General features: G+C 38.7%; 1 protein-coding gene across 1 annotated transcript in view; it reads left to right on the top strand.

Moving 5' to 3' along the window:
- Nucleotides 1-16,956, top strand: part of LOC137276864 (uncharacterized) — a 44,075-nt gene extending 27,119 nt beyond the window's left edge. The window contains exon 4 of the mRNA XM_067808514.1: nucleotides 16,499-16,956. Within this exon, the coding sequence (XP_067664615.1) occupies nucleotides 16,499-16,956 (458 nt within the window). The remainder of the gene's footprint in view (nucleotides 1-16,498) is intronic.
- The last annotated feature ends 4,610 nt before the right edge of the window (nucleotides 16,957-21,566 follow it).

Here is a 21,566-nt window from a genome sequence, read left to right as displayed (position 1 = left end):
TAATTACAATGTTTTAGTTTTTCATGCTGGTTTTATATTCATGTCTGTAATATTCTAGTGTTTTTACTGTCCTCTGTTGACAGGTTTTTATATTACACATATATTCCATGTCAGTGTTAAGTTCCCGTCACGGTATGGCTGAAATATTGCCGATGTGACGTTAAATGTTAACTCACTCACTCACTGATGTTCCTCCATCATCAAGGCGGAATTTTGAAAAGGCTAACTGGGCTTTATATGAAACGCTATGTGCTGCAAAACTTAAACCCGAACGTTTTATTGACGTTCCTGATGCTATTAAATGTTTTTTTCTGATGGACTGAATTCAATAGCTGGTGACAGTATTCCAAATTCCTCTGCAGTTCCACATATTCGAAAACCATGGTTCAACGATGAGTGCAAACAAGCTAGGAAGGCAAGGAAAAATGCAGAACGTTATTTCCGTCGCCATCCTATGATGCATAATTTGAATAAATTTAAAATCTTAAATAGCAAAGCGCGGCGTACTTTTAAACAGAACAAACGCCACTCTTGGCAAAATTATGTATCCAAAATAAATTCTCGGACACCCATGTCCAAGGTATGGAACATGGTCCAGAAAATCAAAGGTAAGGTACTAAATCTAGTGTCCATCATCTTAAAGGTCACATATACTCTAATAGGGTACAGATGCAAAATCAATTGCTGACATCGTTATAAATGAAACCCCGTCATTAAAACTCATTACGATCTTTAATTACCTTAAATCGACCTTTTTGTCAACAGTGCGCAATTCACAATCTACTTTCTTTAAGTTTTGTCTCCTGATTTGCCTAGTTTTCGAGTTACAACCCTTGTTTTCATAGACGATTCTGTCAAAATCACTTGGTGTCGCTAGGTTGTAATCCGTGTTAGGTGGTATAAACCTACACGTTATTTGTCATCATTCACTTGATGCTCAGGTAATGAATTTATAACAGGTATAATTAGTGGTAACGCCACTTAGATTACCCGACAAAGGCCCCAATTTGGCATTTCTTTTGTCTGGATCGATCAAAGGATTAATCGATAACACGCTGATTGATTAATTAGTTTTATGGGGTTTTTAAATGGGGGATTTGTCAAAAGGTAGTGTTTATGTATGTACACTTTCTAATCTATACTGAATACACTCTGTCGTGTCTGTGTTTATGTAAAACAACACCCTTCTTTCAAAGGATTAACCACCAATACATTGATTGATTGCTCATTATTGGCTGACTAAATAACTCTTTAAAAAGAATGACGCACATTATGCAATTAGTTGCCAGGTGTGCTATCTTGGGTAACCAATGAAACTATACAGCAGTGTGAAAAACCTGAAACGATACATCGAGTTTTCGTATATTAGACTGTTAAAAGACACATCTTTTAGGAAATCCGCAGATGAATTATATATCACCTGTTTTTGTGGATATTGATGGATACATTCCCCGAAGAAGGTAATAGCCTAACATTGCTTCTATAACTTAATAATTTTAATATTTGCATTTTTGTTTTTAATACGTTGTCGTAGCTTTCAACGGAACCATTGTTTTCGTCGTGAAGTGTAATGATGCAGACGACATACACTAGGGCGTAGGTGCGAATTATGATTCATATAGGAAAATATGAAATGTCTACATATTACATTCCATTCCTGTTATACATTCGCAGGTCGCTTCTTTTTGTTAAGTTTCAAAAAATGGATACAAGTATGATTTTAAAGTAATTAGGATTATGAGACCAAGTATAAAGACGTATATTGACAAGGGTCTACATACTGGTGAGTGAACGTTACAAACCAAGTAAATGTAGCAAGTGAAGAAATTTATCGCGCAGTATTTTCACTTCGACCCCGACCTCGCTTAGGTTATGTTACAGGTTGTGTCATGCAAACTCCTTTTGGTAATGATTCAAATACATATTTATGTAGTTTTGATTTTCTAACGTGATGAGAACAAACCATACATAATCTTATTAATTCAAATGGATTTGACTTCACGATTTTCAAAAATGGCGGCGCCCTGTCTTGGGATGAATTCTATGTAAGTTTGTTTTCACCGACTTAGAAAAGGACAATTACTTTCTACTAGTAGTAAAATATGTATTTTATTGATGGACAATAGGATTTTGCTTGACATTGCTTATAACATAACAATTTCACTCTTGGAAGTGAGGTGGAGGTCAACATAATATTGCTTGCAATATAAATATCACTTCGACCCCCACCTTGCTTCCTTGGAAGAAATCCATATGTTAAAAGTTGTGTCATGCAAAATCCTTTTGGCTATGATTCAAATGCATATTTAACTACCAGTAAAAAGTGGTTTTGATTTTCTAACTTGATGAGAACAAATCATAATCTGAATAATTCTAACGGACCTTAGCCCGTAACTTCACGATTTTCAAAAATTGTCGGCGCCTTGATGAATGCTATTTAAGTTTGTTTTCACCGACTTACAAAATCAAAATTACTTTCTACTGGTAGTAAAATATGTATTTTATTGATTGACATTGGGATTTTACATGACATTGCTTATAACATAACAATTTCACTCTTGAAATCGGTCAATATAAGATTACTTACGATAATAATATTAATATTGTCACTTCGACCACAACTTCGTTTCCGAGGATGAAAGCGTAATATCCATGCAAAGTCCTTTTGGTCAGCAATGTGTAGTAAGCAGTCTTAATTTTATAAACTCGATGATACTTGAACTCCATTTTCTATCCTGGAAGCGTGTTTGGGGGCGAACCATCCGATTTAGTATACACCACAGGCTTCCACAAAGCTCACTTCGCGCACACTAACAACCAATTTAAGCACAAACTACGGAGTCTGGTGGAAATCTGTGCATAGTGACACCATCACCCGACCCCAAGGAACAATTGACGGCAACACAACAATTCGGCATGTCTTTGGTGACGTCGAGAAATTAGCAAAATGACGAGCTTCCTACGCATTTTCTATACATTTAACTGGAAACCGTTCCTTCTATGACGTAACTGTAGGCCTCTGGCGACAGTGTTACGTAACCTGTCTGCGGTTTGTTTGCTGGCGAGAGCGAAGCAGACGGCTTTTAGCAACTTTTAAGCGCTTGGTATTAATTAACCACAGTCTTTTTTTTTTTTTTTAAAAAAAAATGGTGTTTCGTTTATGACTAACCAAAAGTCTTTCATATGCAGTGATAAAAAGACTACCAAAAATTGAGTTTAGTGGTCCTTTAAACATGGAGATCAATTACTTACTGATAAATCAGATATTGCGAATAAACTGGGTGAAACTCTCGCTAAACACTCTTCCTCTTCTAATTATGTACCTAAATTTCAGCAATATCAAACACAACAAGAAATGAAAACCATTAACTTCAATTCTGATAATGGGGAAGATTATAATGATACGTTTTCTATTCATGAACTCCATACTGCTCTTGATCACGCTCATGACACTGCTACAGGAGCTGATAACATACATTATCAACTCCTGAAGCACTTACCAGAATCCTGTTTAGAGACGCTCTTATCAATTTTTGATGATATTTGGATTTCCGGGAAATTTCCTTCTTCATGGCGTGACGGGCGCCCGTGGCGAGCCACCTCCTCGTGGTGGGTGCTGGGTAACGCCAATAGCTCGCCAACACCCCCGTAGTGGAACCATTGAGATATTTGGTCCACCATCCCGTTTGCCGTGGGTTGCGGCCCTGTTACGGCGGAGGAAGGGATCCTGGTGGTTGAGAGCAACGGGGGCCTGGAACCGTGTTCCCGTTGCTCAACACACCACTTGGGCCCTGACTTCGCCTAGACCGGTGGTCGAATGGGCCCGGTTCGACCAATCAGCTGGTCATGCCAAGCCCTGTGCATGGATTACATTTATATATGTCATTGCACAAGTTTAATTTGGAACTGTGTTATTTTGAGTCTTGGCCTATTTGTTCATCTCAAACTTTTTGATTTCGGAATATGATGTTCTGAACTTGCCTAGAGTCTTATGCCCAGAAGGCGATGGCTCATGGGCCAATCTGGTAGGACTTATCTTTTCAAGATATTCTCCTGCTTGAGTATACCCTCCTGGTATCCCTGGTGCTGTCTGTTGGAGGTCCATGGACATAAGGCATCGTCCTTGTTGACACTCCGTGGTGGGTGGGGAGCTAGGAGGGCGAACTATATTTAATACAACCATGGCGCCCCCACTCAAAAAAATATCGTATGAATCTGATGACTCATTATCGTCTGAAGATGAGACTCCTACTGCCGTTGTTAATTCTGAAAATTGGTCTCGTTTTTCAGTCATGTTTTCACCAAATGATGGTCCACTGAAACTGAATCCGTTTGCTATTGCAAAAGGTATTGAAGGTCTGGCAGGTGACGTGAAAGAAATTAAAAAACTGCGTTCTGTCTGTCTACTGATTGAATGCAAAAAGCGGATTCAATCACAAATCCTACTATCAACAAGGTCATTAGCGAATGTTCCTGTAACGGTGTCACCTCACAGGACTCTTAACAGCAGTAAAGGTATTGTCCGAGATGTAAGTCGTTGTCTTTCAGACATGGATCAAGATGACATTCTTTCGGAATTAAGCTCACAAGGAGTTACAGCTGTTAAACGTTTTTCATCAAAACGAAACAAGGAACCTCTTAAGACCAACGCGTATTTATTTACATTCGGTCTTCTTAAACGCCCAGAATCACTGAAAGCTGCATATTGTCATGTAAGGGTGGATTCTTACATCCCAAATCCCCTTAGGTGCTACAGGTGTCAAAAGTATGGTCATGACTCAAAATCATGCCATAACCCAGCTGCCTGTCATCGCTGTGCTGGCAAAAGTGAAGACAGTACACTGTGACAAACCTCCTTCATGTGTAAACTGCTCAGGGAATCACCCCTCATCTACCAGAGACTGTCCTACATGGGCATTTCAATCAAAAATTTCAAAACTGAAACATGACCGCAATCTCACCTTTTCAGAAGCGAAGAAATATGTTCTGGCTCATGAAAAACCAGGGCAATCTTATGCGGCCACCCCTTCTGCCTCAGTCAAAAATGTTTCCAGACCTGTTTCATGTCATTCGACTCCAGTTCAGACTAAACGTCTTCAACAATCATGTTCTTCTTCATCACAAACTGAAGATCAATCTACAATGATACCAACGTCGCCATTGGCTCCTACATTGGTATCACAACCATCTCCTGTTGTGAAGACGACCAACCCAAAGCTAGATATATCAGATCGTGTACCGAAGGGTCAACGTGATCCTATACGGATACATAATAGGTTTCAATCTCTGGAGGACATGGATGTCTCTCCTCTCCCCCCTCGGCGCAACAGAAGTAAGTCGCCTAGAAAAGGGAAAAATAGATCTCCCGTGCAACCTCCTGTCACATGAGCGTTTCCAGTTCTTCGTTAATTCAGTGGAATTGCAGAGGTCTCAGGACCAAGTTTAATGATTTACACTTACTAATACAAGATTATAAGCCGTCAGCAATATGTCTCCAGGAGACATATTTAAAAGAAACTGACAGCTTTGTTTTACGTCAGTACAATACTTACCATTCATTCTCTCCACCAGGGACTAAGGCTACTGGTGGATCTTCTGTTCTAGCAGGGTGTGATCCACAGTCCTGTGTTGCTTCATACCAGTCTTCAGGCTGTCGCAGTTCGGATAACTATGCACGTTGTTTTTACCTTGTGCTCACTTTACATTCATCCAACGTTGACCCTTCAGCTAGCTGATCTTCAAGCACTTTATGATCAGCTTCCCAAACCATAATGGGAATCATAATGGGCGATTTGGGGGCAGTGACCACACAAACAATAAAGGAAAATTACTTGAGGAATTTATTTTAAATAATGACTTATGCATTTATAACGATGGTTCACACACGTATTTACATCCTGGTACTGGTACATATTTTAATCTCGATTTGTGACTCAAACCTCTTGAATGAATTTGACTGGTGCGTCCATGACGACCTCTGTGGAAGTGATCACTTTCCAACAATTCTAACACCTGTAACCCCATCTGATGTTCCTCCATCATCCCGATGGAATTTTAAGAAGGCTAACTGGTCTTTATTTGAAACCCTTTGTGCGGACAAACTTAAACCTGAACTTTTTGCTGATGTTGCTGATGAACTGAATAACGTAGCCAATCAATGTATTCCTATGTCCTCTGTACTTCCACACATTAGAAAACCGTGGTTTAATGATAATTGCAAACAGGCTAGAAAGGCTCGGAAAAAAGCTGAACATTATTTCCGTCGCCATCCTCTGGTCCACAATTTGAATAAATTTAAAATTCTAAATGCTAAAGCACGACGTACCTTCAAGCAAAGTAAACGCCATTCTTGGCGAATGTATGCATCAAAGATCAATGCACGTACGCCGATATCAAAGGTATGGAACATGATTCAGAGAATCAAAGGTAAGGGCTCTAAATCTAGCATTCACCACCTCCAAGATGGGGACCAACTACTGACCAATAAATCAGATATTGGAAATAAACTTGGTGAAACCCTGACCAAACACTCATCTTCTTCAAATGTCAAACATTTCAAATCAACATGAAAAGAAAGCTATAAATTTTAATTCTGATAATGGAGAAGATTATAATGAACTATTCTCTATTCATGAGCCCCCATACTGCTCTTGAGCAGGCTCACGATACTGCTACAGGAGCTGATGATATACATTATCAACTCCTGAAGCACTTACCAGAATCATGTTTAGAAACCCTTTTAAATATTTTTGATGACATTTGGACATCAGGAAAATTTCCATCATCATGGCGAGAAGCTATAGTAGTCCCAATGCCTAAACCCGGACGTGATCATGCCGATACTTGAAATTACCGACCAATTTCTCTCACAAGCTGCGTTTGCAAAACCATGGAACGCATGATAAATAATCGGCTTGTTTGGTACTTGGAAACCAATAACCTCATAACAGATATTCAGTGTGGTTTCCGTAAAAACAGAAGTACTGTCGATCACATAGTGCGTTTAGAATCGTTTGTTAAAAATGCACTAATTAATAAACAACATGCTGTGTCTATCATTTTTGATCTAGAAAAAACATATGACACAACCTGGAAATATGGCGTTTTAAGAGACTTACATGACCTCGGCTTGCGAGGTCGTTTACCTCAATTTATAGCCAACTTTTCTTTGTTAAATGAGCTCGTCACAATATGGTTGAAATATTGCCTATGTGACGTTAAATGTTAAACTCACTCACTAACTCTTTGCTTCGAGTATTATCTCATCGCTTGAAGTTTCTTTCAAAAATTTGAAATTTTGAGTATTTACTCGTTGCTTCAAGTTTCAGTCAAAAACTTGAAATTTCTAATATTTTCTCGTTACTTCAAGTTTCTTTCAAAAACTTGAAATTTCGTGTATTTACTCGTTACTTCGATTTTAGTTTTCTTAATTTCTAAGTTTGATGAACTTAACATGTATATTTTAGGAGATCTGCTCTGAGCAAGATGACATCTTCATAGTCACACATACCCTACCCCATCCGAGTTTCGGTGGTCATAAAACTTTCAGTTCAATAGGGAGGATGCGCACCCTTGCAACCATGGTATCTTCCTATAAAGCAGACCTCACGAAAGACGTTTACAGGCCGGGAAAGTCACATTTCCAAAATAGATATTTTGACGGTCTGACAGTGGATAATGTAGGTCAGGCGTTGACGGGTTTTGATGATCAGGTGTTGGCAGTGATGTATCCTCCAGTTAATATGAATGAGTGTCGCCCTCAACACGGCAACCAGCCTTTTTATATATACTCAGTCATTTCCCGAAAGTTCTGGCACATACGACAATCGTCAACCCTGTAGAATGCCCTTGAGTAAGTCTCCCGGAAGTATACACATAGAAAACTAGGAGCAGATAAATTCCGGAAAACCAGAATCCTAAAAGTGTGGACCAGCTATTAAAACGAAATGTGACCCATCATATTTAATATTCAAAACACTAAATGTTGTGACCAAATAATAATTATTCCTGAATTAATATAACAAAATATACAGAAAATACACACTCGTAACACAGACAACATTCTTGTTTACTCCACTTCTGTAGGTGAAGGTCCACATGGTCCGCATACTGCATCAAAGTCAGTTGTTTGCTGAGAAGTTCAGTCTTCAATGATGCAAAGCGAGCGTCAATCGTTCTATATTTTTTCTTCGTGGCGGCGCTGTCCACTATTTATAAAGTCTCAGGACAGCAACCTCAGTGAGAGACTGCTCGCGCTGAAATATCGCCACTATCTCGTAAATGTTAAGGTGGCTATTTCGAGCAAGTCTCTTTACCTTGTTGTGCCACCCTTCGAGATTATTGTTGTAAGGTGGCCCAGGTTTTCAAAGTAATTCCACATATCTGACGTGAAGGCCTGGCCCTGAACCCAGCTGATTGTTACATAATCCATAAATCCAGAGATTTTGAGACCGGCAGGAGAGTCAGAGCATGGTAGTAAGGGACTTCAGAGCTGGTATCTGCTTCAGAAGGTATGGGGTATGGGGGGTGTTCCAGTAAACTAAGAAAGATGGAAATGTGTTGTTACTATACTCTGCAGTGACTGGTAGCAGAATCATTTGTTAAATAAAACACTAATTAATAAATAACATGCTGTGTCTATCTTTTTGGATCTAGAAAAAGCATATGACACAACCTGGAAATATGGTACTTTAAGAGATTTACATGACTTCGGCTTGCGAGGTCGTTTACCTCAATTTATAGCCAACTTTTTAAATGACAGACAGTTTCAAGTTCGAGTGGGTTCTACCCTGTCTGATCATTACAATCAGGATCAGGGTTTTCCACAAGGCAGTATTTTGTCTGTGACATTATTTAGTATTAAAATAAACAGCCTTTCAAGGGTTTTAAATCATTTACTTGATGGATCACTTTTCGTGGACGATTTTAATGTTTCTTGTCTGTCGTGGTAAAAATATGCATACAATAGAGAGGCAACTACAATTATGTCTCAATAAATCCATAAATGCTGTCTTGAAACCGGTTTTAAGTTTTCTAAATCCAAAACAAATTGTATACATTTCTGTAGGAAATAAAAACCACACAAAGACCCAGAGCTATTTTTAAATGGCACTCCTATCAAGGCTGTAAAGGAGGCCAAGTTCTTGGACTTATTTTTGACTCTCATCTGACTTTCTTACCACATATTAAATACCTCAAGCATAAATGCCTGAAGGCGCTTGACTTGTTGAAAGTCGTGTCTAGTTCAAAGTGGGGAGGAGATCAAGCTACCCTGCTACATCTGTATCGATCACTCATCAGATCCAAACTTGATTATGGCTCCATCGTATATGGTGGAGCCTGCAAAAGCAATCTAAAACTATTGGATTCTGTCCACCACCAAGGTCTGAGACTTTGTCTTGGGTCTTTCAGAACTTCTCCTGTTGACAGTCTCTATGTTGAAGCCGATGAGCCATCTCTTTCCCGACGGCGTGTAAAATTAGCTTTACAATATGTTATGAAACTCTACGTTAACGAATCAAATCCTGCATATAAATGTGTTTTTACTCCTGTCTATGCAGATTTGTACACCAAGAAACCTTCTCTAGTTCCGCCTCTTGGCATAAGAGTCAAACCTTACCTTTCCGCTGCAGGCATTGGACTAGATAATATAGCCCCTTTCCGCCCGCTTTCTTCTCCTCCTTGGCAATTTGTGAGACCACAAGTTGACCTGACACTGACAGCATTAAAAAAATCCGAAACTAATGAATTACAATACAAACAAGAATTTAATCAGCTAAAAAGTAAATATAATACATACAAATCCTTATTTACAGATGGATCCAAGGATGGTGGCACCGTAGCTTGTGCCACTGTCATTGGATCCAGAACAATATCTTCCCGATTACCGGATAATAGCTCTAATTTTACTGCAGAAGCAAACGCGATACTAACGGCTCTTAAGTATATTGATAGACACCCCAAATGTAAACGATACATAATCTTTTCTGACTCTTCCGTGCCTTCAGGCTATTAAGAATCTTTCATGCAAGCATCCACTTTTATTAGACATTATTGAATTGCATAATGCTCTTGCTACTGGCCAATGCGACATCGTCCTCTGTTGGTTACCCAGCCATGTTGGAATCTCTGGTAACGCGATGGCTGATCTTGCTGCTAAGGCAGCGCTGAAAAAATCTGTAACACCACTTCTGATTCCATACTCTGACTATAAAGCTGTTATTAGATCTTATATCCGTCATCTTATGCAAAAGAAGTATCCCTTGTGATGAGAGAATCACGGTCAAGCATGTCTTGCTTGACTGTGTTGATTTTGCTATCACAAGGGATAAATATTTCAGTGCCAAAACAATTAAGGATCTTTTTAATAAAACAAATTATCATCTAATAACTGGTTTCTTAAAAGAAATAGAATTGTTGAATAAATTTTGAACAATATGTTTTGTATATCGATAAATGTTATTTTATTACTGGTAGTGTAAATTGGCAAACCGAGATCGTTAGTGGCTATGCCTTCAACGGGGGTTAAAGTATCGTTAAATTATTGTCCCCTGAGAAGGTACGTAAGTCCCAGAACTTTTAAAGTAAAATTTTCACGTACCAAGGTTTTAAACGTAGTATAGTTGTTATTTTAATTTTTTGCTAAATTGTCTTACAGTCGCCGGCAGCTGAGGGGATGATGTAATCCAGTTAGGATCCATGCAGGTAGCAAAAGTAATGTAAGTCCCCATGGTCCCTAGTATGGTGATCTACCCTCAGTTGTTGGTGCCCTATAGCCCGTATTGTATATTGTATTGTCTTCTCTCATTACAGTATTTTAGTTTTACATGCTAGTTTTATGTTCATATTTGTGATAGTCTAGTATTTTACTGTCCTTCGATGGCAGGTTTTTATGTTGTAAATTTATTAATTCTATTCTTGATATAAATTAAACTGTTCTCGTCACGATATGGCTGCAATATTGCCGATGTGACGCTAAATATTAACTCACTCACTCACTCACTCATGGCGTGACGCCATAGTAGTACCAATACCTAAACCTGGACGTGATCATACGGATCCATCCAATTATCGTCCGATTTCATTAACTACCTGTGTTTGCAAGACCATGGAACGCATGATAAATAATCGACTTGTTTGGTACTTGGAAACCAATAACCTTATAACAGATATACAATGTACTTTCCGTAAAAACAGAAGTACTGTCGATCACTTAGTGCGTTTAGAATCATTTGTGAAAAACGCGCTGATTAATTAACAACACGCTGTGTCTATCATTTTTGATCTCGAGAATGCATATGACACAACCTGGAAATATGGCATTTTAAGAGATTTACATGATTTCGGTTTGCGAGGTCGTTTGCCTGAATTCATAGGCAATTTTTAAATAACAGACAATTTCAAGTCCGCGTGGGTTCTAACCTGTCGGATCATTACAGTCAGGATCAAGGTGTTCCACAAGGCAGTATTTTGTCAGTCACACTTTTTAGTTTAAAGATAAATAGTTTATAGAAAGTTTTAAACGATTCAATTGATGGATCTAACCCTGCATATAACTGTGTGTTCAATCCACTTTATGAGGATTTGTACGATAAGAAGTCTTCTCTTGTTCCACCCCTAGGGCACAGAATTAGACCCTTTCTTTCTTCGGACGGCATTCAGCTGGAAAACATAGCTCCCACACGTCTTCTTTCTTCTCCTCCTTGGCAGCTGGTTAGGCTACAAGTTGACCTAACATTAGCTACATTTAAAAATCAGAAACGAATGAATTACAGTATAAACAAGAATATAATCAATTGAAACATAAATACAGCAATTATAAATCCTTATTTACAGATGGGTCCAAGGACGGCGGTGCAGTGGTTTGTGCCACTGCCATTGGATCCGGAACAATATCTTCTAGATTACCAAATAACAGTTCTATTTTCACAGCAGAATCTAACGCCATACTAACAGTTCTTAAATGCATACAAAGACACCCTAAACATAAACAGTACATAATCTATTCAGACTCTCTTTCTTGCCTTCAGGCTATTAACAATATTTCTTGTAAACATCCACTTTTAATTGAAATTAGTAATTGTACAATAATCTTGCTACTGGCCAGTACGACATCGTCCTTTGTTGGTTACCTAGTCACGTTGGCATTCCTGGTAACACATTGGCCGATCTTGCTGCTAAGGCGGCACTCAACAAATCTGTGACACCACTTCTTGTTTCATAGTCAGTTTATAAAGCTACAATAAGATTATATCCGTGATCTGATGCAGAAGAAGTGAAGAAGTAGGACACCCAAGTAGGTATAAATAAATTACATGAAATAAAACCGTATATCGGTTATACTTACTTGGGTTTTAAGTCCAGATTTAAGGAGGTCATTATGCGACGATGTCGCATTGGCCATACGAAGTATACTCACAATTATCTATTAAAAGGTGAAGATCCTCCGTTTTGTATCCCTTGTGATGAAAGAATCACAGTCAAGCATGTCCTGCTTGACTGTGTTGAATATTCCATCACAAGGGATAAATATTTTAATTCACGAACTTTGAAGGATCTTTTTAATATTGTTAGCTCTCATTTAATTATTGCATTTTTAAAAGAATTAGATTTGCTAAATGAATTGTAAATAGATAAATATTTTATGCTTGTAAATTTGAATTAGAAACTTAGAGTGTTAGTGGCTGTATCCTCGAGGGGGTTAAAGCACTGTAAAATTATTGTCATCCTGAGAGGGTGCGGAAGTCCCAAAACATTTGAAGTCAAATTTGATCTTCCTTTTCTTTTAGTCGTAGTATTTCTGTTATTTTAATTTGTGGCTAATCTTGCATACAGTCACCAGCAGCTGAGGGGATGATGTAAATCCAACTGGGGTCCATGCAGGTAGCAAAGGTACTGTAAGTCCCCATGGCCCCTAGTATGGTGATCTACCTTCAGCTGTTGGCAATCTATAGCCTGATTTTATGTTGTATTGTCCGAATAGTGATATTAGTGTAAACGTTCCACGCTAGTTTTAATTGAAATTGTGATATTCTAGTTGTTTTACTGCCCTTCACCGACAGATTTCATAATATACATATAGTCCTTTTCTTTGTTAAATGTTCTCGTCACAATATGGCTGAAATATTGCCGATGTGACGTTAAATGTTAAACTCACTCACTCACTAACTAACTCTTTGCTTCGAGTATTATCTCATCGGTTGAAGTTTCTTTCAAAAACTTGAAATTTCTAATATTTTCTCCTTACTTCAAGTTTCTTTCAAAAACTTGAAATTTCGTGTATTTACTGTCACTTCGATTTTATTTTTCTTAATTTCTAAGTTTGATGAACTTAGCATGTATATTTTAGGAGATCTGCTCTGAGCAAGATGACATCCTCATAGTCACACACACCCTACACCACCCGAGTTTCGGTGGTCATAAAACAAACTTTCAGTTCAGTAGGGAGGATGCGCACCCTTGCAACCATGGTATCTTCCTATAAAGCAGACCTCACAAAAGACGGTTACAGGCCGAGAAAGTCACATTTCCAAAATAAATATCCAAAATTGATGTGACCCTCCCGGCAATAGTTACGGTTGTGTGAACGTGGAATGTGGCTCTCCCAGTTATGCTATCAAACCACGCTTAATGATTCAAGCCCGTTTCCGTATTTAACAAAATAAGACATGCTTCCTCATAATTTTATTCAGATTACAACAAAGTGTGAGAGAGAATCAACTATGCAGAATGTAAACACAGCGATCGGTCTGACAGTGGATAATGTAGGTCAGGCGTTGACGGGTTTTGATGATCAAGTGTTGGCAGTGATGTATCCTCCAGTTAATATGAATGAGTGTCGCCCTCAACACGGCAACCAGCCTTTTTATATATACTCAGTCATTTCCCGAAAGTTCTGGCACATACGACAAGTCAACACTGTAGAATGCCCTCGAGTAAGTCTCCCGGAAGTATACACATAGAAAACTAGGAGCAGATAAATTCCGGAAAACCAGAATCCTAAAAGTGTGGACCAGCTATAAAAACGAAATGTGACCCATCATATTTAATATTCAAAACACTAAATGTTGTGACCAAATAATAATGATTCCTGAATTAATAACAAAATATACAGAAAATACACACTCGTAACACAGACAACATTCTTGTTTACTCCACTTCTGTAGGTGAAGGTCCACATGGTCCGCATACTGCATCAAAGTCAGTTGTTTGCTGAGAAGTTCAGTCTTCAATGATGCAAAGCGAGCGTCAATCGTTCTATATTTTTTCTTCGTGGCGGCGCTGTCCACTATTTATAAAGTCTCAGGACAGCAACCTCAGTGAGAGACTGCTCGCGCTGAAATATCGCCACTATCTCGTAAATGTTAAGGTGGCTATTTCGAGCAAGTCTCTTTACCTTGTTGTGCCACCCTTCGAGATTATTGTTGTAAGGTGGCCCAGGTTTTCAAAGTAATTCCACATATCTGACGTGAAGGCCTGGCCCTGAACCCAGCTGATTGTTACATAATCCATAAATTCAGACATTTTGAGACCGGCAGGAGAGTCAGAGCATGGTAGTAAGGGACTTCAGAGCTGGTATCTGCTTCAGAAGGTATGGGGTATGGGGGGTGTTCCAGTAAACTAAGAAAGATGGAAATGTGTTGTTACTATACTCTGCAGTGACTGGTAGCAGAACAAGACAGAATTTTCATTCTTTTCTCAAAAACACAAAAGGTGAAATATAGAACAGACAAGTATATGTAAATATAATTAAAATATTTACATGATATCATTTGAAAAGGCACAGTGTTTCATATATTTGGATAATTTGAGAGTGAGTGGTTGATAATCACATTTCATGACCATACATGTACAGGTAGAAGGATTCACACAGAAATATTTTGTTAAAAATGATATTCTTTTTTGTTTGACAAGTGGTGGGCATATTACTAACACATGGAATTCGTCACATATGGCTTCACTACGAAAATTACATAGTCGGTTTTCTTTCAAACCATTCAGACAGTGTCCTGTTTCCATTGGTAACCTAAGATTTGTTGTCCTAAATTTTGTCAGTGTAATTCGACTTTGTAAGGTTAATTTTAAGATGAGGTTCTGGAATAAGTGCATACATTGTGAAATGAAATCCCTTTGATGATTGAGTATTGCTTGAATTCCAAAATTGAACAAACTGGTCTAACTCACTGTACTCACTATACTATGTGCTGACTCCGAGCGAGCTCATTAATGGAATATGGGTGGAGAGCATGGCTGAGCTAATTAGTGTACTCAGTGAGTTTATCTTACAGGAGGTCTGTCATTTGGGATTGAACCACAACTAAGAGTTAACAATGAAATGATACCATATATTCGATAACTTTGAGGATTTGACTGAAGTCAGTTTGCTCAAAAAGCATACCATTTTGGTATGAATATCAGTACGAATTGGTTTGCTTCCACTCTCCACATACAACATGTAACGAAGCAGTTTTCTTGAAAATATTAAATGAACATTTTCAATAACGCTTAAAGTTTCTTATGGCCAGAGGTCGTATAACCATTTCTAAACCTAATGTTGTCTTTTTATCAGGGCACATACCACAATTTCCAACGGTACAGCTTAATTAGGCCTTATGAAACCAACCATAAAATGTGTTGTTTTAAGTGGTCTGTCTTTTGGAGGGTCGATACCGTCCGAAGCATATTTCCTAAACTGTTCGTGATAACTTCATCAGACTTGGAACACGTATCAAGTATGATAGATAGGCTTGTCATTTGAGGTTTAAACCCAGATATGAATCTTTTGCGGTTTCCACTCAAATGTGACTTAGGCTGTGAATATGAGGATGTCATGTTGTTCGGAACAGATTTCCTTAAACTATACATGCTAGCTTCATCAAATGTGGCACACATATCAAACATGATGTGCCATTTAATGGTTATACTCAGATATGAATTTTCTTTTTTGCTGTATCCATGGACACGTGACTTAAGCTGTGACTATGAGGATGTCATTTTGATCCTAGCAGATCTCCCAAAATATACATGCTAAGTTCATCAAACTTAGAAATTAAGAAAAATAAAATCGAAGCAACGAGTAAATATACGAAATTTCAAGTTTTTGAAAGAAACTTGAAGTAACGAGAAAATTCGGGAAGTAACGAGAAATTAATTGAAGCAACAAAAATATATTTGAAATAAATAGAAAATAATCGAAGTTACGAGAAAATTACTGAAAAAACGAGAAAATACTCGAAGCAACGAGTAAATAATCGAAGTAACGAGAATTGTCTTTGAAAAAATTCTTTATGCTCCAAAAGTGACAGCATTAGGTTTTCGTGAACACGCATTACTAATATCGTAATGAAAAAAGACACTGTCAATTTTGGATTGTGATAGGAACAGTAACATTTGATTATATTCTCGTACATAAGTAGATCATGCTGAGAGACAACGAGGTTGCAAAATAAGCTGGGTATATTTCAACAGCTCTCAGCGGTTGTGGTAATTCGTTTTTCAGGCAAATACTTTGCATTCTACAGTCCAGTCATCAAAACCGACAGGTTCAAACAGATCCCAGCGAGTTCTCTTCGGAAGATCAGAAGACGTGCTTCTTCCATTGTGTTTCTGGTGAAGGCTTGTAAATACGCCATGGTTGCCCTTCATACCCATAATGACAAAACCAACAATGAAACATATACAATCGTTGTTGGAGGATACAAGAACAGTGTGTCGTATATTCGTAAATGCATCGGGTCCGGTCATAAAGCTCGGCATCGTGAATCCATACTATCGTGCCATGATTTTAGACCATTTTGGCTAAGCTGGAAGAACGACGTCATCTCTGTTGGCAAGGGGCAGATTGTTGGACAGAAGACTTTTATGAAAACGGTTCTAAGTGATCCCATCGTGATTAATCACGTTAGTATCAGCAGCTATATAGAAAATAAGGCTATGTGGTTATTCCGCTGCCAGTAGCCTGCACAATGGTGAATTTCTGGTTCAGTTAACCTGGTAAAGGAACAGTCTAGCTATCCTTGAAACGTTCGTTGCCTTACGAACTTCTTAAGCCAGTTCTAAAGACACTGGCTGCGTTGAAAGAATTCTAAGGGCTACGACCGTTTCGAGAACATGGGCCAAGGGTAGTAACACTTTCGTTCAGTGTACATAATTCCATCACAAAGGGTTAAACATTTCAAATTACGAACAATAAGGGATGTTTTTACGATTAACAGTTCTGATTTAATGATAGCATTTTTAAAGGTTTTAGATTTGTTAAATGATCTGTATATAGATAAATATTTTATGTTTGGAAGTTTGATCGAGAGGGTCCCAAAACATCTCTCCACTGTTTTTAATCGTAGGATATGAGTAATACTATTGTAATGTATGGCTAGATGTGTCTAAATTCCTGGCAGCCGAAGGGATGGTGTGAATCCAGCTAGGGACCATACAGGAAGCCGATGTACTGTGAGTCACCATGGTCCCTGCTATGGTGATCAGTTGTTGGCAATCCATAGCTCATTTATATATTGTATTGTCCTCTCCAGTGAAACTAATTTAGATATAATTACTAATTTAAATGGATATCTGTGCTATACTAGTGGTTTCACTGTTTTTCACAGGGTTTTAGCTTCTAATTTTCTTGATATACAAAGTAATTATTAATCGTTCTCGTCGATATAAATATTAACTCACTCACACAGTGTGTGTAAATTCAGTAAGTCCATTACACCACAGGCAAACTATAGCGCAAATGGGGCTGCGCAGCGTAGAGAATATGACAAGTCCTCTTCTGCGAAGCGAGCAAAGGTTGGCATCCTACTTCCCACGCTTCGGACCGGAAAATATGAAAATGAAACATGGCCATTTCAAAATGAAATATGGCCAACATCAAAGGTACACTCCCACTTCCTCAAATGGTTGTGCTCTCCCCATGTGTAATATTACTTACGTGAAATATGTTTTATTCAACATTTTCAGATCGTTCTTCGCCTCCATTACCCCTGCCAGCTTCCGGCTGAACGGTGTGACGGGACAAAAATAAGCAGAAATTAAAATGAAATGCCATATTGCGTAATTTTATCATAAACCTGTTGGACTTTGCTTGTTTTATCTGTCGTTGCTATTGTTACAATTTACGTAACATTTATTCTTCATAAAAGCACTTCTGGAGTAATGGGCGAATGGTGGAGGGGAGGTAAATGTAAGTATTCCATATGGAATAATACTCTCCTTTTCCTTCACTCCGTTGAACCGGGGCACCCGTGGCGAGCCACCTCCTCGTGGTGGGTGCTGGGTAATGCTAAGAGCTCGCCGACACCCCCGTAGTGGACCCGGGGGGATATTTGGTCCACCAACCCGTTTGCCGTGGGTTGCGGCCCTGTGTCGGCGGAGGAAGGGATCCTGGTGGTTGAGGGCAATAGGAGCTTGCAACCCTGTTCCTGTTGCTCAATACACCACTTTGGCCCTGACTTCGCCTAGACGGGTGGTCGAATGGGCCCGGTTCGACCAATCGGCTGGTCATGCCAAGCCCTGTGCATGGATTATACTTGTATTTATCATTGCACAAATATCATTTGGAATTGGTGTACTTTGGTCTTGGCTTTATTGTGTAAAATATTTGTAATTTGAAATATGTTGTTCTGAACTTTGCCTAGAGTCCTATGCCAGAAGGCGGTGGCTCATGGGCCAATCTGGTGGAATTATTAATCTTTTGATTCTTCTGCTGGAGTATATCATTCGAGTATCCTTGGTGCTGCAAGCTGGAGGCCCGCTTGCTTTAGCATTGTCCTTGTGATACTCCGTGGTGGGTGGGGAGCTCGGATGACGAACCAATATACCAGTAATCATGGATTACCAAACCCCTAACAAAAAAACCAAACGTCAATTGGAAAATGACGATCAGCATCGACCCTCTGTACAAATTGATCACTGGCCGCGTTTTTTGATTATTGAAACACTTGACAAGACTCCTTTGAAATTAAATCCCTTTGCAATTTCAAAAGGCATCTCTGGCATTGCAGGTGAGGTGAAAGATATCAAACGTTTGCGATCAGGTTCACTGCTGATTGAATGTAGCAGAAAACAACAAGCTACCAACCTGTTATCAACTGATATGTTTGTCGGAGTCCCTGTATTAGTATCTGCCCACAGGACACTGAATACAAGCAAAGGTATAGTTTGAGACCGTGAGCGTCTTCTAGCAGACATGACTGAGCTCGATATAATGTCCGAGATGAAAGATCAAGGTGTATCTTTCGTCAAACGTTTCACAACACTGAGAAATAATGAGACTGTCGAAACCAATACATATTTGTTTTCATTTTCAGCTCCAACACCTCCAAAGTCAATCAAAGCAGGTTACTGCAATCTCAATGTTGACATATATATTCCAAATCCCCTGCGCTGCTTTAAGTGTCAAAAGTACGGACATGGTGTTAATAGTTGCACATTGTCTGTTACATGTGCTCACTGTGCTGAGAATACACATGTAACCGAAGATTGTGACAGTATTCACAAAAAATGTGCAAACTGTTCAGGAAATCATTCATCCTTTTCGAAAGAATGTCCCATCTGGAAAAAGCAAATGAAATTAATAAAGTCAAATTCTCCAGGAACGTCAGTTTTGCTGAAGCAAGAAAGATTGTACAATCTACTGAGCACACTGAAACGTACGCCTCTATCACAAAAACATCTGAAACCTTATCAAAAGGAACAACTACGCCAGTACTAACTTCGTCAAGCTCATGTCAGACTGACCTCACATGGGTACATTCAGATATTCCTGAGTCTATCTCACCTGATCTTCCACAGTCTATCTCAGAACAGTCTACTCAGACAGATACAGCTCAGTCTATGCAAAAGACTATAACTCCTTCGACTACAACTCCTTCACAGTCTGATAGACATGATAAACAAACTGTAAAATCGAAATTCAAGACAAGGCCAGAAACTTCGAAATCAAATCGAGCACCAAAGGGGTCAGATAATAAAATCAAATTGTTTAACAAGTTTGGATCACTTGAAGAAATGGATGTATCGGATCACATCCATCCCAGGGCACATAGCTTGTCGCCCTCCAAAAGAGTGCGGGGTAGATCCCCAATAAATCCCCCCAAAAGGTAGTTTATTCCAATAATATTGTACAGTGGAACTGTAGAGGACTGAGGACTAATTTACATGAATTACAGCTATTAGTCCAGGATTTTACACCTTCAGCGATATGTCTCCAAGAGACATATTTAAAACAAACAGATACATTTGACCTTCGTCATTTTAATGCATATCATTGTTTTTCACCTCCGGGTGATCGAGCCACTGGTGGGTCATCCGTTCTAGTCAGACAAAACGTTATTCAAAGCAATGTTTCACTAAATACTAATATGCAGGCTGTTGCAGTGAGAATTACTTTACATGTAGCGTTTACACTATGCTCGCTCTATATTTCGCCGTCTTCGACGTTTGCCAAAACTGATCTGCAAGCTCTCTATGACCAACTCCCAAAACCCTGTATTATAATGGGAGATTTAAATGGGCACAACCCACTCTGGGGTAGTGTAAATACAAACACTAAAGGTAAATTGTTGGAGGACTTTTGTTCTGACAATGACTTATGTATTTATAATGATGGTTCCAACACATATTTACACCCTGGTACAAGGACGTATTCTGCTCTCGACTTGTCATTGACAAATTCCGAACTATTAAATGAATTCGAATGGTCAGTCCACGATGACCTCTGTGGAAGTGACCATTTTCCTACTATATTAAAATCTGTAACTCCATCTGATGTTCCTCCATCATCATGGCGGAATTTTAAAAAGGCTAACTGGGCTTTATATGAAACACTGTGTGCTGAAAAACTTAAACCCGAACGTTTTATTGACGTTCCTGATGCTATCAAATCTTTTTCTGATGAACTGAATTCCATAGCTGATGAGTGTATACCAAAGTCCTCTACAGTTCCACACATAAGAAAACCATGGTTCAACGATGAGTGCAAACAAGCTAGGAAGGCAAGGAAAAAAGCAGAACATTATTTCCGTCGCCATCCTATGGTGCATAATTTCAATAAATTTAAGATTTTAAATGCTAAAGCACGGCGTACTTTTAAACAGAACAAACGCCAATCTTGGCAAAATTATGTATCCAAACTAAATTCTCGGACACCAATGTCCAAGGTATGGAACATGGTCCAGAAAATCAAAGGTAAAGGTACTAAATCTACTGTCCATCATCTTAAACATGGAGATCAATTGCTTACTGATAAATCAGATATTGCTAATAAACTGGGTGAAACCCTTGCTAAACACTCTTCCTCTTCAAATTATTTACCAAAATTCCAGCTATATCAAAAACAAGAAAAGAAAACTATTAATTTCAATTCTGATAATGGGGAAGATTATAATGAAACGTTTTCTATTCATGAACTCCATACTGCTCTTGATCAAGCTCATGACACTGCTACAGGAGCTGACAACATACATTATCAACTCCTGAAGCACTTACCAGAATCCTGCCTAGAAACGCTTCTCAATATTTTTGATGATATTTGGACATCAGGTAACTTTCCTCCGTCATGGCGT

The sequence above is a fragment of the Haliotis asinina genome, chromosome 1 (assembly GCF_037392515.1).
Source record: "Haliotis asinina isolate JCU_RB_2024 chromosome 1, JCU_Hal_asi_v2, whole genome shotgun sequence".
NCBI lineage: Eukaryota > Metazoa > Mollusca > Gastropoda > Lepetellida > Haliotidae > Haliotis > Haliotis asinina.
Note: the sequence above shows the minus strand (reverse complement) of the source record. Positions and strands in the feature narration are given on the sequence as shown.